Genomic DNA, 17,544 nt, shown 5'->3' with positions numbered 1-17,544 from the left:
AACTATGAACTCTACCTGATAAGACATAATTTCCATTCCAATTTTATCCAGTGCAAAGTCATAAGCTTGAGCCATTTTTTCTCTGAAATAAAAATAAAAGATAGTTTTAAAAACTTATTATCAGCTGGGTATGGTGGTTCATGACTTCCCAAGAAGTTATTGACACAGGAAGCTGAGGCAGGAGCATTACCCTAAAGGCCAGTCTGGGCAACAGCAAATTCAAGGTCAGCCTAGGCTATATAGTACCCCTACTACTCTGAGCTACAAAGAAAAAAATCAAAAACCAAAACCAAACCTAAACTGTTGTCAAAATGCATCAGAGAACATCAGGTTAGAGTTGGTGAAGATAGGCAGGCAGGAGTCATAGTGGGCAACTAACTACCAAGCAGCTGGCTTGGACATCTTAAGTGGTACACATAACTTATACCATATAACTTGCCAAGAATGGTGCTGAGACAGCATTAAGAAGTTTCTTGCACTTTTCCTGATTTCTTGGAGAATTCTGACTTTTCAAATACTTAGGTTTCTTCCCATCTGTCACTCAGAGACAATAGATAGTATGAGTCATGTAAAAATGTGTGTCTAGAGACAACATCCAACCCCCAACACGCTCGCGTGCGCGCACACACACACACACACACACACACACACACACACTACAGTTTTTCTGTGTAACCCTGCCTGTCCTGAAACTCAATCCGTAGACTAGGCTGGCCTCAAACTCCCAGAGATCCACTTGCCTCGGTTTCCTGGCACTCGGATAAAAGGTGTGCACCACCACCACCTGGCTTCCACATGCATTCTGAAGACCATGATTTTACTTACTTGTAACTTGGCAGTTTACCCTTGGTTTCTCTGACGTATGAAAGATAACATTTCCATAAATCAATGTGCAAAACCTTCATAAGGCATCTTTGAAATAGCTTTAAATGTAAGAAAATAGTATCAGCATCCAGTTAAATCAATTTCATATTTGCATAAATGAAATAGCATATTAAAAAACAAAGTCAGGTCTTTTCAGAAATTACTTTTCTTATAAATAGAGAGATGGCTCTGTGGTTAAGAGCACTGACTGAGGGCCTAGGTTTGCTCATAACCATTTGTAACTCTAGTTTCAGGGTTCAGATGCCCACTTCTGTGGGCACCAGACATGCATATGGTGTACAAATGTGTGTATATAGTATGTACACACACACAGGCAAAAACACTTATACACATAGAATAAAAAGCTCTTTAAAATTTTTGTAAAAGGCAAATGCAATCCCCTCCTTTCAGTTTAGACAATTAAAATCATGCTTATGAATTTGTCAAGTATAGTCATTTTCTTCTCAGAACCATAAGTAAATAAGTAAACAAATATAATCACTTTTTTTCTAAACTTTTCTTCAGTTTAAATTAGCATATGAAAGGAATTTCATTGAGGCATTTTCATATTTTGCTATTGTTGACACTGGTCCCTCATCCCTCCCCATCTCCCGGTATTCCTGTTGGTTCCCTTCCTCTCAATAGCTCCCCTCTGCTCTCATGGCTAATGTATGCCACACACTTACTTTTCTTTTTCCTTTTTCCTCTTCTCTCTCGGCCCCTTTCTAATTCTCCCTTTCTCATACACACCTGCCCACACAACCATATCTAGAATCCCCATGAAAGAAAAATGAGTCTGGTTTATTTTTTTTAACATGTGATATCTAGTTTCATCTACTTTCTTGCAAATGTAATGGTTTCGCTATGTATATGTACTGTATTTTCTTTATCCATTCATCTGTTGATGGACATCTAGGCTGGTTCCACTTCTTCTGCTGTGAACAGTACAGCAATAAACATGGATGTGCATATGTCTCTATTGTAGGATTCAGAGTTCTTTGAGTATATGCCCAAATGTGATATAGCTGGATCACATAATAGATATTTATTTGTTTCTGAGTCAGAGTCTCACTATGTATCCCTGGCTGTTCAGGAACTCCCTATGTAGAATAGGTTAGCCTCAAACTCAGAGACCCACATGATAAGATTAAAACTTATATACTACATACCTTGCTGCTGTTTGAGATCATGTTACCCAGGCTATGTACTAACAAATGACTTTCTGATTCTGCCTCCACTTCCCAAAGGCTGGGATTACAGGTGTGCATTACAATGTCTGTTTTTTTGTTTTTTCGAGACAGGCTTTCTTGGTGTAGCTTTGGAGCCTGTCCTGGAACTCTCTCTATAGACCTCAAACTCACAGAGATCCATCTGCTTCTGCCTCCCTAGTGTTGGGATTAAAGGTGTGCGCCACCATCGCCCAGTTCAGTGTCTGGCTTTTATATGCACTGCTGGAGACTGATCGGCAGTCCTGGCTCCTGCTTCTCATTCTTTGAGAAACCTCCATACTGATTTCCACAGGGCTGCACTACTTTACACCCCACTAACAATGGTACTTAACAATTCTCTTTTCTCATTTTCTATTTAATTAATTAATTAATTAATTAATTTTTAAAGATTTATTATATAGACAACTTTCTGCCTCCATTTATACCCACACACCAGAGGAGAGCACCAGATCTCTTTACAGATGGTTTGGAGCCACCATGTGGTTGCTGGGAATTGAACTCAGGACCTCTTAGCCACTGAGCCATCTCTCCAGCCCCTCTTTTCTCATTTTCAACAGAATTTATTGACATCTTTTTCTTGGTGTTAGCCATCTGACAGGAATGAATTAGAATTTCAAAGTAGCTTTAATTTATATTTCCTGAAAGCTAAGGAATAGTTAAGTTTCTAAGTGAAGCTTATAACTGGAGTCAATAACTTAAAATTGTTTTACTATATTTATTTACCATATTAGTCATATAGAAACTCTTAAATTTCAAAATATATTTAAGAGAACTTACCTTTTCAACCTTGTCATAATTTTTAGCTTTAATCTGAAGAGAAACAAAGGAAAACATAGAGTCAATGTAACTTCTTTTAACAGTATCAACATACCATTTTTTTTTTTACTAATTTGACCATTGTTTTAACCAATCTTACAAATTTTTCCTTCAAAAAAACCAAATAAGTCAAATAGAGTGGTGCACACATGTGATCTAGAACTTTCAATTGAGAACTGGTTTCCAAGTAATCACTTATTATCCGTCAATTACTATTATCACTACCACTAATTTCTGCTTAAAATTAAGCATGCCCCCAACCTTCTTTTTTTTCTTTGAGATAAGTTTTCCCTATGTAGAGCTGGCTGTCCTGGAACCTGCTCTGTAGCCCAGGCTAGCCTCAGACTCTTAAATCTGCCTACCTCTGCCTCCCAGCCCAGTGCTGAGATCAAAGGCATGTGTCACCACCACATACTCTTTAAACTTGTAATTCTTTAGAATTTATTCTTTGAGAATTTCATACTGTATATATACATATACATAATTACATCATTTCTTCCCTTCTCTTTTATATCTTCAAACCCTTCCATATATACTTTCTTGCTTTCAAATTCATGGCCTCTTTTTCATTATTGTTACACACATACATATATTACATGTATTCCTAATACATAAATACAACTTGCTCAGTCTGTATGATGAAACTTGTATGTTTTCAGGACTAACCATTTGATACTGGATAACCAATTGGTGTGCTCCTCCCTGGGGAAGACTATCTGCCTGCTCTCAGTGTTCCTTGGTTGTCTGTAGTTCTTTGTGTAAGGCTGAGGCCTCCTGAGTGGTCTCCTTTCCACATTAGCATATCTATTGGTATACTCCCTGTTAGCTGCTGTTGGTGAGACTTAATGGGTGTGGTTTCTGACTTTCCTAAGAGACACATTTTACAGCAAAACACCCTATTCCTCTGGCTTTTACAATCTTTCCATCCTTTCTTCCACAATTACCCCTGAGTTTAAGGTCCAAGAGTTGTGTTGGAGATGTACCAGTTGGGACTGAGCTTCACATTTGATTGGTTACAGTTTTCTGTAATGCAAAGAGAATTTTCCTTGACAAGGGGCAAGGACTACACTTCTCTGTGGCTTTATGGACAAAACTTGAGAATGTAGTTAGGGATTGATTATGCTGGTTTAGTAAAGTAGAGGCTATAGGTTCTCCTCCAGGATCCATGAATTCACTAGCCCCATGTACTGGCTAGGTTTCTAATACCAGGTATAATTTCCATATTGTTGAACACGGAAAGTCCAATTAGAGAGCTGTTAGTTACTGCCAATGTTTGCATGCCACTACTGTATCATTAGGGTTATTGTGCCATGCTGGTCATGGTTGTGGTTCATAAGCATCACAGCTGGGTAGCAGTGTTGGTTGTTCCCTCCTCTGGAAGCTTACATGGCACCCGATACCATGAAAGATAGTCCTAGGGAAACAGATTTTAGGTTATATCCAGCTCAGGGTACTTTGGGCCCTGTGTCTGAAGTGCATGGTGTTTTAAACAATAGCCTATATTTTGGGAGTCTCTTGGACAATCAAACATAAACCCCCAAACAGGCATGAGAAGCCCTCTTTTGAGCTGTTGATCAGGACTGTGCAAAAAACTCCTAGAATATTATCTTTTTTTGAGACACGGTCTCACTATATAGCTCCAGCTTTCCTGGAACACTGCATAGATTGGCCAGTTTTGAACTCACAGAAATTCACCTGCCTCTGCCTTCAGGGGTCTGGGACTAAAGGCGTGGGCCTTATTCTTTCCCATCTCCAAACTCTTCCCATATCCTCCCTACCATCCTTTCCCAAACTTCCTATTTTCTCTCTTAAAAACAAACAAACAAACAAACAAAAAGCCACTGAAAACCAAGGAGCCTGATTGTGCTGGCCAATTACTCCTGACTATGGGGCTTGCCCTGCAGTGTGGTTGATACACCTACATCGTCACCCCTCTCCCAGCACCTATCATTTGCAAACAGCTTCTTAGTTTGGGATGGGACTTTGTGCCCACTTCTCCTGTGCTGGGATTTTGTCAGGCTTGAGCTTTTGTAGGCTTATCTTTGTGAGATCATATGTGCATTTGCACTGCTGTGTCTGAACAATGATGTTTCCTTAAAATCATCCAGCACTCCAGCTCTTACAACCTTCTGCCCCCCTTCTTCCATTTAGATCCCTGAGCTTTGAGGGAAGAGGTCCAATAAAGACATCCCATTCAGGACTGGGCATTCCAAAATCTCTCCAGGTATGGTAACTTCTCTGGTGTAGGTTGAGTGATGCTCTGCTCTATGTAGATAGCAGTGTGTCATTTGGAATCATTTTATTGCTACGTTCATTAGAAGAATAATTTTAGTAGGTTTCTTCCAAAGGCCCATGACCCATCTACTCAGGTTCTTTGCCTGATATGGGCTTCATCTCATAAAGTGGGTGTTAACTCTAACTCAAAAGTGGTTGTGAACCTGTAAATTCAAGGGTTTTTTTTCCACTCAAATTTCTTTTCTTTTTGGATTGGGCATGGTGGCGCACATCTTTAATTCCAGCACTTGGGAGGCAGAGAAAGGTATATCTCTGAGTTTGAGGTCAACCTGGTCTACAGAGCAAGTTCCAGGACAACCAGGGCTACATAGTGAAATCCTGTCAAAAAGCAAAAGCAAAAACAAAAAAATGACAAAACAATAACTTTTAAAATTATGGTCTGTTTTCCATTGTTCCTTTTTCTTTCTACACTTAGGGTCTTCTGGTTATAGGCTCAAAATATTTTTTTTACTTTTTTTACTTAAAGTTTATCTGCTAGATTTTCCAGGTAATTAAGTCTGTGCATGACCATTCTACTTCAATTTAAGTAATGATACTGTATTTGGTTAACAAATTAATGATTTCTGGCACCAGGTTTGCACCAATCAATAATGCATTTTGAATCTTGTGTTAAACTTATTTTTCCCAACTCTCCTCTTCTAGTAGCTGTTTGGTTGGGAGCCTGTGTCAGTTTTAGTTTATATTCTTCCTGTTGCTACACTTTGGTTGTTTTCTGCTTCATAGACCTGTGCTGGCAGAGAAGCTGACTCCTCTCTGACTATGGAGGAGCAGTTATAGACAGCAAGCAGGCTGTTAGTTCTTTACCAAGCAACCAAGAACGCACGCTTTGGTAGGAAGGACTTAGTCTGCCTTTTTGGTTCAGGTTTGCTTTTGTTTCTTAAAGGCCAATGTACGCAGCAGCAGTTGAAGGCAATTACTTCTCTTGCAGAGAACTTGTCCCAGCACCCACATGACAGCCCACAGTAACTCTAGTGCCAGAGGATCTGACACCTTCTGTCCTCCATGGACACTGTTTCCAGACAGTGAATAGATATATTTAGGCAAAATACCCATAAACATAAAACGAAAATTAATCTTAAAAAAAAAAAAGAAGGCAAGCTGGTGTTAACTTTCTTCTGGGGTAGAAAAGCAATGAACAGCTTCTTGGTCTTTTTCCCTGTCCTCTATGCAAATACTCTTTGACATCCACGAAACCGGAGGACACACACCTGATCACTGGAGAGTGGTGTTGCAGGTGAGTGTGAAGAGGGGAAGTTTAACTCACCAGCTCCCTATATGCAGATGAAATTACTTACAGGTCTTCCAAGTGGTCAGAAAAACCAAATTACTCATTGTCCAAACTACCCAAGAAGATGAACATATAACTCCCAACAGACGCAAAGTTAAAAACCGTAAGGCAGTATGTACAAACTTCCAAGTGAGAAAGATAAACCAAGAGCCTACATATCAATTTACATTCACCTCAATGGTAAAACTTTAAAAGAGTATTAAGCAGTGCTTGGTGGTGTGCACCTTAAATCCCAGCACTCAGAAGGTAGAGACTGAAGGATCTCTGTGAGTTGGAGGTCAGCCTCACCTATATAATGAGTTCCAGGACAGCCAGGGCTATGTAGACAGATCCTGTCTCAAAAAACAAACAAAAATAAAACAAGCAAACGAAAATAGAAAAAAGGGGTTAATACTATCAAAGACATACAAGGAAAAATTATACACTAGTGGACCAAGCAAGACATACCCTTTATGGAAAAAACACTGGTAACAGCCATTAAAAGAAAAACAATACAAAACCTAAGTTGTTCATAGCTCAGTTGGTAGAGTGCTTGACTAGCAGTAGTATGAAGCCCTGGGTTTGATTCTCAACACCACATAAATCAGATATGGTGGCTCATGCTTGTCACCTCAGCATGTTTTTTTTTTTTTTTATAGTTTTTCGAGACAAGGTTTCTCTGTAGCTTTGGAGCCTGTCCTGGCACGAGCTCTTGTAGACCAGGCTGGCCTAGAACTCACAGAGATCCGCCTGCCTCTGCCTCCCGAGTGCTGGGATTAAAGGCGTGTGCCACCACTGCCGGGCACACCTCAGCATTTGACAAGTGTAGGCATGGTGATCAGAAATTTAAAGCTATCCTTGGCCACATGGCAAGTTTGAACCCAGCTTGGGACACACGAGACTCTAGCTCAATTAAAAGAAAAGAGACTCAACAATTCCAGTCCTAAGATCCATCCCAAAGAAACAAAAGTAGCAGGATAAATAAAGTGTTTGTACAGGGCTATTGTAAACATAAATAAGTGCAAAATAAATGCCCACAATTTAAATAGTATAATAAATTATGATGCCTCATAGCATGGATTATGTGCACTCATATAAAATGAACTAGCTACACTAGCTAATTAAGAGGGATTTCCATCAGACCATGATAAATGGGTGTCAGTACTGTATGTAACATAATTCATCTTTATGAAACCATGATCAAAAATAATTTGATAAACAATGAAGCAGACATAAGGTGGTTAAACAGTTGTCATAGCACTCAGTAATAAAGGATTTTGTCCTCAAAAGGTCCATACATAATTTATGTAGTTTCCCTACAAAAATTGGTCCTATCTCCTGAATTCTTTCTTTCCCCAAGACAGTGTGTCGCTGTGTAACCTGGCTGTCCTGGAACACAGAGATCTACCTACCTCTGCCTCCCCAGTGCTGGGATTAAAGGTGTGTGCCACCACTGCTAGTTGATTATTTCTTTAATTGGTATTACCATAACAAATATATGCAGAAAAATATACTTTTGATTAATGTAAAATTAATCATAGTCACTGTCAATCATAATTCAACAAACGAATATTGAGAATTCCTCTAATAAACCAATCTTGACAAAAACACCATAACAGATATACTCTCATTATTTATTTGTATATGAGAACATATTCGTGTGTGTGTGTGTATGTGCATGTAGAGGTCAGAGAATAACTTGTGGGAGTCTCTCCTCTCCTTCCACCCCTACTTTCTTGGACCACCAACCCCCAAATCATGACATGGGGAATTATTATTACAAATGCTTGGCTTTAGTTTAGGCTTGTCACACTAGCTCTTAAAACTTATATTACCCATTTATTTTAATTTAGATTATATTACATGGCATTACCTCTTTTTCATTTTGCACTTCCTGTTTCTTACCTGTCTGGTGACTCTGCCCTCTCTGTCCCCAAAAGTCTTGCTTAACCTCTTTCTAGCTATTGGCCCTTCAGCTTACTTTTTAACCAATATACAAATGTATCACAGCAATACATTTTCATGCAGCGTACTAATATCCCACAACAATGAGGTCAAACTCAGATCATCAGGCTTGACAACAAAGCACTTTTTCTTTCTTTCTTTTTTTTTTTTTTTTTTTTTTTTTTACTGTGCCACTACCCACTTCAGTGTCAGTAGCCTACAGGCAAGGCCAGGCAATGGGGCTGCCTGCAGGTTGCTCTAGCACAACAAAGCACTCTTTTACCTGTTGAGCAATCTCATTGACCCCCCCCCCCCCCCCCCCCCCCCCCCCCCCCCCCGTCCTGTTTTTGACCCTGTTCTTAGAGCTCACTGATTAGCTCCAGGGATCTATCACCCGTCTTTGCTTAGGATTATAGATAGGATGTACTCAGCTTTTAGGTGGTTATTGGGGATCTAAACTCTCTCTCTCTCTCTCTCTCTCTCTCACACACACACACACACACACACACACACACACACACGGTGAATGTATGTGTTTCTGTGTACATGACCAAGGAAGTCAGAGGTGTTGAGTCCTTAAGACTGGAGTTCCAGGCAGTTGTGAGCTTCCTGTTGCGAGTGCTGGGAATCAAACTCAAGACCTGTACAAGAATAAATATATACCCTTAACCACTGAGCCATTTCTTTAGCCCTAAACTCAGATCTTTACGCTTGCAAAGCAAACACTTTACCAACTGAACCAAATTCCCACCCTAATTTTCTCATTATTTTAAAAGTATTTAAAGGCCAGGCAGTAGTGGCACAAGCCTTTAATCCTAGCACTCAGGAGAAAAAGGCAGGCAGATCTCTGTGAGTTCGAAACCAGCCTGGTCTACAAGAGCTAGTTCCAGGACAGGCTCCAAAGCTACAGAGAAACCCTGTTTCAAATAAATAAAAATAAAAGGAACAAAAGTATTTTTTTCAAGTAATTTTTTATGTGCATAGGTATTTGGCATGTATGTCTATGCACCATGTGTATAGAATACCCTCAGAGGCCACAAGAAAGAGTCAGATACCCTGGAACTGGAACTACATTTGATTGTGAGTTATCAATGTGGATGCTAGACCCCAACTCAAGCCCTCTGGAAGAGAAGACAGTGCTCAACTGCTGAGTCATTTTTCTAGCCCCTTAAAAATATTCTTTAAGCCGGGCGATGGTGGCGCACGCCTTTAATCCCAGCACTCGGGAGGCAGAGGTAGGCGGATCTCTGTGAGTTCGAGACCAGCCTGGTCTACAGAGCTAGTTCCAGGACAGGCTCCAAAGCCACAGAGAAACCCTGTCTCGAAAAACCAAAAAAAAAAAAAAAAAAAAAAAAAAAATATTCTTTAGTGGGGCTGTGGTGGCACACACCTTTCATCCCAGCACTTGTGAAGCAGAGGCAGGTGGATCTCTGTGAGTTTGAGGCCATCCTGGTCTACAGAGCAAGTCCCAGGACAGGTTCCAAAGCTACAAAGAAACCCTGTCTCAAAACCCTACTCCCACCCCCCCCCCCAAAAAAATCTTTAAAATAATTGAGCAATTATTCTTAATTTACTTTGGGAGTAAAATTTCCATTGTAATAAAATGAAAAGAACATGATCAATTTGTATTAACTATTTAACATTGCCAGCATCAGCTTTGCCGTTTACACTATAGGAATGGTAATGTCTGCTTCAAAAGGCATTCAAAGGATTGGAACTGTAAACCATCTGAAAGGTTCACGTTCTGGAAAATCCTACTAACAATAAAAAAAGTATAAACTTGGAGTAAGAAACATCTTATTTACAATTACACATAAATAAATATTCTTATTCACAAGCTGGGCAGCATCTAGGGTGTGTGTGTGTGTGGGGGGGCAAATCAGAGGCATGTCTACATAGTAATTTCCAGCCCAACCAGAAATACAGTAAAGACCTTGTCTGAAAAAATAAAAATTCTCAGTCACATTCATAATCTTATTTCATTTCATACCCTTCTGTAAAATAATTATATATTTGTAAAATAATTATAGATGGTGATCTGGGCTGGAGAGATGGATTCGAGGTTAAGAGCACTGGCTGCTCTTCCAGAGGTCCTGAGTTCAATTCCCAGTTAACTGTTTGTAATGACCTCTTCTGGCTTGCTTGCACGCATACATGCAGGCAGAACACTATAATACAAATAAATAAATCTTAAAAAATAATTCTAGATGGTTATCTAACACCTCTGGTCTCTATAGAAATCTGCATTCATGTACCCAGAATTATATGACAAAGTACAAGGCAAGTGGCTACATAACAAGAACCCATCCTTTGTCACAAAATACCTAAGCAAAACAATCTCCAATAGTCTATATATTTTGTTGGGGTTTTCACAAATTCACTATTTGGAACAAGTCAAAAAAGGTTTTTAGACAGTACTGAGCAAAACAAGTAAGGATTTCTTAAGGCAGCTGTTTACACTAAATGATAAACAGAATTGCGGGCCTGTACTTCCAACTTGTTCTCACAGTCTTTTCCACTCTGAATGCAATCCGCACACTTTATGGGTCTTAGGACTAATTTGAGTATGAGGGTCAAGGACATCAAATTCTAATTATGAAAAGTAGCTTAGGCTGGACAGTGGTGGCACACGCCTTTAGACCCAACGCTTGGGAGGTAGAGGCAGGAGGATCTCTGAGTCCTAGGCCAGCCTAGTCTACAATGGTAGTTTCAGGACAGCCAGGGTTACACAGAAAAGCCCTGTCTCTAAAAACCAACCAACCAAATAAATAAATGGAAGGAATAAAGAAAAAGTGAGCTTAGCTCTAATCCTGAAATCTCAAAACAAACAAAATCCTAAATTATCCCCTTTCCTCCCCCTCAGACAGGTTTCTCTACATAGCTTTGAAGCCTGCCCTTGCTATGTAGACCCAGCTGGCCTTGAACTCATGGAAATTCACGGTGTCTCTGCCACCCAAGTGCTAGGATTAAAGACATGTGTCACCACTGTCCAGCCTAAATTCTTAGTTTGAACATTTTTCCACTACAATTTGGCTTTTCAATCCCCTAATACAGTGAAAATTATAGGAAGATTACAAAATATAAAACAATAACTATAAATGGGCCAGGCATTGTGGTATACACTTGTGATCCCAGCACTCAGAAGGCAGAGGCAGTAAGAGCACACATTTTGAGGCCAGCCTTGTCTACAAAGTGAGTTCCAGGACAACTAAGGTTGCATATGGAGAATCTACTTTAAAAACCTACTCAAATACATTTTCAAGTTGTTTAAGTGGTTGTGACAGTTCTTTGTGCCTCACTCAAAAGTTTTACGATAAAGTTGTCTAGGAGTTGCAGCTCAAGTGGTATCTGTATATTAATCAATTTTTATTCAGCAGGCAATTATATGAACACCATATAGCAAGTCTTTCTCCCCTTTTGAGCACTGATGGACAAAACTGAGCTTTAACTCAGGGAGTCCTATTTTAATTGTGCAGACAATTCAACAACTGAAGAAAAAAGACAATTTTCAAGTTTTGCCAGTTTCTATTTCTTAGTTTTTCCAATAATAACATTTATTGCTTAAGTAAGCTATAATTTCTCCATTAATTATATATATAAATGTAGCTAAGGGTATGGCATGGCTCAGTGGTAAAGAGCTCACACTGTAAAAAGAAACAATAAGAAAATTAAAGTATAAATATAGTTGGATCACTATAATGCTGTACACACCAAGACTTAGTAGGTTGGCCACATTCAAAGATGCCACATCTGCTTTAAGGACTTCACTTTCATAAAATTAACAACTTGTCAATTATAACCAGATATTCTAGACCCCTGTGAATTATTATAACTATAATTAAATGTGTTAAAATTATTCTCTTTTATAAAATTATGCCTACACTAAACGTCCTTCCCTCTGGGCTGTTTGTACTGATCACCGAGTACTACTAATCCTTTTTGCTTTCCTGAGTCTGAGGGCTAGGAGGTACAGCTCAAGTGGTGGCACATGTTTCCCACGATTCCTAACACCTCTCAACAAAGTGTTTATCATGTGTACTTGTTATTTTTTTTACCAAGTGGATATACTATAACTGAATTCTCCATCTTATAACTTAATTGGAAACATAAGACCAAATACAAAAATGAATTTAAAATATTTTTGCTCTGTATATGCTGTATATCCTAAGAAATTCAGGAAAGGGGGAATGAAAAGTAGATATTTTAAAAGATTTTAATGAGAGGGAATCCTGGCCACCATGACAAGCAGGGTTTATATAACCCAATGAAATGAGACACTCAAGTATTCTGTAGAACAGTGAAGATATCCATGTTAAGTAAGAATATATAGTGAAAAAACAGGTTGGCTAATTGTAGTAGATCCACCACAGAGGGAAAAAAGAACCAAGCAGAGTTAAAATTGATACACAAAACACCTAGATGTCATTGTGTGGTGGGTAATGGCTACATTATTGTGATTCTTCTGGCTGGTGATAATGATGATGTAAGCGGGAGGAGAGATGGTTCATCAGAAAAAAATGGTGGTGGTAGTGTTTAGAGATCAGTGAGAACACTGTATTAGTTACAAGGATAGCTATTATTTGTAGGTCAGGGAATATTGGCTTGAGCCAGTAATACACAGAGGAACAATAAACAGTTCTCCATGGAACAAACATGAAAACTGTTGAGGGCTTTTGCATAGTAAAGTTTATTTTATATTAGACAGACCATTTTCAAATAAGATAGTATGATTTATTACAAACATGAAAAAATAACACATGACAAAAATACACCCAGACTCCCCTTCTTTTGTTTTTGTATTTTGGAACAAAGTCTCCTTTATGTAGCCTGACTGCCTGACTGTCTTGAAATTTCGCCATTTCAAGTGACCAGGCTGGCCTTAAACTCACAAGAGATCTGCCTGCCTTGGCCTCCTGAGATTAAAGTTTGTGCCACAAGCTTGGCCAAGACTCTTACTATCTATTCTTAGACAGAGAAAAGGAAAATCCACAGAGTACTTGAGATAAGAGAAACAGGAGAAAAATATTATTAAAGAAGTCAGAGAATACAAAACAAACAAAAACAGTGGATGGTGGAAAATGCCACCAGTCAAAAAAAGAAGTACACAAAAAACAAGTAGATCTAGTAATAAAAAGGTCATGGTTTATTTATTACAATTCAACTTCTTAGGACTTAAAATCACTAACAAAATCCTGGTAACACTATCAGCATTTATCACATATATTCAACAACTAACTTAGTACATTAACTAAGTCACTGTTAGAAAAAACTTCCGGTCTGAGGCTGATGAGTTAACCCACTTAAATTCAATCCATTGGACATGGTGGAGGAAGATAGTTGAGACTAGATATTACAGAATTTGTTATCCAGTTTTCACATGCATGCCATGGTACACGTGTACACACACACACACACACACACACTAGCATGCACAAGCTCACACACACACACACACACACACACTAGCATGCACGTGCACAAGCTCACACACACACACACATATACCAAAAAAGAAAAGAAAAAATAATTAAGTTTAAGGAAGAAGAAAATGAGGTACAGGGATGTTTAGACTTCTCCAAAACCACACTACTGAGGATTGTTACTATGTAGCCCAGAATAGCTTCAATTCATGATCCTCCTGTCTCAAAGTATCCCCTCCCCCAATGCATTTTATGCACGTATGATCTGGAGAGATGTGTCAATGGTTAAGAGCATTTGTTCTTGCATAAGACCTCATTTTGATTCCTAGTACCCACATGGCAGCTCACAATTGTCTGTAAACTTTAATCCCTGGAGATATGATGTCCTCTTCTGGGTTCCACACAGGCACTAGGAACACATACTGTGCACAGACATACACGAAGACAAAACAATCATATACATAAAAGAAAAGTAAACAAAGAACAAATATGCACATTTAGAATAGAGAATAGCAAGTGCTGGGTATGTACCTCAGTTTGCAGAGTGTTTGCCTAGCATTCACTAAGTCCTTGGATTCAATTTCTAGCACCACATAAAATGGGCTACAGGCATTACTTAAGTTATTTTCCAATCTTTTGTTCTCTTGAAATTAGTTAAAAACCACTTGAGTGGGACACACATGTGCTCGCAGAACCAAGGATGTGGAGTCAGGGAGAACAGCTGAGGCCAGTCTATACACAGTCCCTGCTCTAACAAATACACACAGTAAAAGAGTAGACTACCCAGATGCAATGATGCACACCTGTAATCTCAGCCACTTGAGAGGCTGAGGCAGGAGGGTCACTTGAGCCTAGAAGACTGAGACCAGTCTGGATAACATAATAGCCCTCACAAACAAAACAAAGCAAGCAAGCAAACAAAATCATTAAGAACGGAAATATCCATATTATTTTAAATGCAAACTTAATGTTGAAGCATTCTTTAAGAGCCTGACATGGAGGATTGCTTGAGCCCAGGCCTTCAAAGCTATTCTGGGCAAAATCATATGACCTTCTTTTAAAAATAATATACTAAATTTGTATACACATTTGATATCTACATCTGTACTACAGTGCTAGAGATAACAATACAGGAAGAATGTATTCAGAACTGCAGACCGAACTTCATACAGGGAAGGCTGAGACAATTACTGTTACAGTTATATATTTTTTCTAATATTTTATTTCCATACAAATTTTACAATAATCAAGAGAGTTGGGTTGTTTTGATCAAACTGATCTTCAGCAGATCCTCTTGAACTATCACTGGCATTTTTCCATGCATAGAAATATCCCCACTGTAAACCTAATTTTAGTGCTCTCAGATTTTTATCCAGGCTAAGAAAGTCAAATAACTGCTAAGTATACTGATCTCAACCAAGACTGTGAAACACAAAGCTTGGGCCTAAATTTAATTTTGCACTATCTACCAGTGAACATTTACATTCAGCCTTATTTTAGCTAACAAAATGAAGTAGTTTGTCATCACCAATCCAATTATTACTTTTCAAAGCATAATCAACCTTCAGTGTTTATTTTTCAGAAAAATAGTGTCAAGGCTGGTCTTCAGCTCAAGATTATCTTGCATCTATTTCCCCAGTGCTAGGGGTTTGTCATGTTTTGTGGTTTGTGCATACTATTCAACCAAATTGAGTTGTCTTCAGACTTTATATTCCTCTATTTTTTAAAGCAACTTTGTCACCCTCCCAGAATTTACTTGTCACCAAAGATCTGCACTATGAAATAAACCTTACACTTAATTCAATAACTTAGTGTTTCCATACTCTAAAATATTCTATATTTGAAAAAATAAAATAAAATGAATACTTGAGCATTCTTAAGCAAACCAACTGCATTATGATCCAATACCCATTTTCTCAATCCTATATTCATAGTTTCCCAATTTTATTAATGAAATGACTCAATTACAAATACCTTCAAAATGCTTATCAAATAATGCAATCATCATCTGTGCCAAAATGATGTATTTTTTCAGTCCCATTCCCTGTACCCAAACTACTCATTAGCTACTCTTTTTACAAATCTGAAGTGCATCTTGGTAGTGATGGTTCATGCCTTTAATCCCAGCACTGAGAGGCAGAAGTAGGAGAATCTTCCAGAATAGCTTTTAAAAATCTAACGGCTAATTTGAAAAATCCTACCAGCAATCTTTGATAATGAAATACAAATTCTAAAAGGTAGGCCTAAAGAAACATCGTGAATGTATAAATATTGAAAATCAAATACTGGAAATAAGAAGTGCTGGGATTAAAAGCATGCGCCACCACTGCCCAGCTACAAGTGAGTTTTAAAAAATACAGAACGCTACCATTTCTAGGGCTGAGCTGTGTGGTACAGCAGTTGCTTAGCATGTGAGGTCCTGTGAACAGTTCCCAGCATCAGAACAATACTCTACCATGTGAAAAATATAAGCTGCCAAAAAAGCATTAAGGGGTTAGAGAGTCCAATCGGGAGTTAAGAGCATTTGCATCTGCTCTTCCAGAGGACCTGAGTTCAAATCCTACCAGCCACATTAGGTAGTTTACAACTGCATTTAATTCCAGCTCTGGGGAAAACAACACCTCCTCTGGTCTCTAGGGTTACCTGTACACATATATGATACACATGTAAATACAAATAATAACTTCAAATATTTATTTTATGTGTATGAATATTTTGCCTACATGCAAGTGCAAATGTATGTGTCCATTGGATGCACTGGAACTGGAATTATGGATGGTTGTGAGCCACCATGAGTGCTGGAAAATGACCCCTGGTCCTCTGCAAGACAAGTACTCTTAGCCCAGCGATGGTGGCACACACCTTTAATCCTAGCACTCGGGAGGTAGAGACCAGTGGATCTGTGTGAATTCAAGGCCAGGCTAGTCCACAGAGTGAGTTCTAGGAAGGCTCCAAAGCTACAGAAAAACCCTTGACTCGTGGAAAAGAACACCCCCCCCCTAAAAAAAAAAACAGAAAAATCAAGTACTCTTAATTACCAGGCCAACCCTCCAGTCCTAATATTTAAAAAAGCATGAGGGAGAGCATATGCCTTTAATTTCATCCAGTGCTTGGGAGGGAGAGATAAGCAGATCTCTGAGTTTGAAGCCAGCATGGTCTACAAAGTGAATTCCAGGACAGCCAGGGCTACACTTGGAGAAACCTGTCTCAGAAAAGCAAAAAACAAATACAAAATACAGATAGGGAACTAAAAGCAGGAATAAACATTGCCCCTTTGTACTCATAATTTTACTACAAAAACAAATTATGCTTTTAGGTAAAAATGTTGTTTCAACAATCAAAAAAACGGTCTGTGCTTTCCCTCCCATCTCCCTTTTACTTGGAACCATTCATTGTGTTTGCCTTTTAAAATTATCTTTGATTCTAAAATTATTTGTACATGTACTTAGCTTCCATAATAAGTGCTAATGAAAGCCTGTGACAATCATCTTTTCACTAGGATTATTCTGCTCGCTCATCAGAAAACAAGATTCAACATAGTTTTCTTTTTCTTTTGATACAGGGTCTCATTTTGTAGGTCTTGTTGACCTTGAGCTCACAAAACTCCATCCTCTTCCTGAGAACTAGGATTAAATGTGTGCACACACAGCTCAACATAATTACCAAAATACCTTGAGTGCCAAGGAAATGGCCCAGCAGGTAGAAGTCG

At 38.7% G+C, this 17,544-nt stretch overlaps 1 protein-coding gene across 1 annotated transcript in view; it reads right to left on the bottom strand.

Annotated features, from left to right (window-relative positions):
- Positions 1 to 17,544, bottom strand: part of Cstf3 (cleavage stimulation factor subunit 3) — an 85,333-nt gene that overhangs the window by 25,116 nt on the left and 42,673 nt on the right. Inside the window, exons 4-6 of the mRNA XM_041679113.1 lie at positions 2,871 to 2,903; positions 826 to 923; positions 16 to 82 (exon numbers count right to left, since the gene is read on the bottom strand). Of these exons, the coding sequence (XP_041535047.1) occupies positions 16 to 82; positions 826 to 923; positions 2,871 to 2,903 (198 nt within the window). The remainder of the gene's footprint in view (positions 1 to 15; positions 83 to 825; positions 924 to 2,870; positions 2,904 to 17,544) is intronic.

The sequence above is a fragment of the Microtus oregoni genome, unplaced genomic scaffold (genome assembly GCF_018167655.1).
Source record: "Microtus oregoni isolate MIOR12 unplaced genomic scaffold, Mior012 000031F_ref0000149, whole genome shotgun sequence".
In the NCBI taxonomy this organism is placed as follows: Eukaryota; Metazoa; Chordata; class Mammalia; order Rodentia; family Cricetidae; genus Microtus; species Microtus oregoni.
The sequence above is the reverse complement of the archived record's forward strand: the minus strand, read 5'-3'. Positions and strand labels throughout refer to the sequence as shown.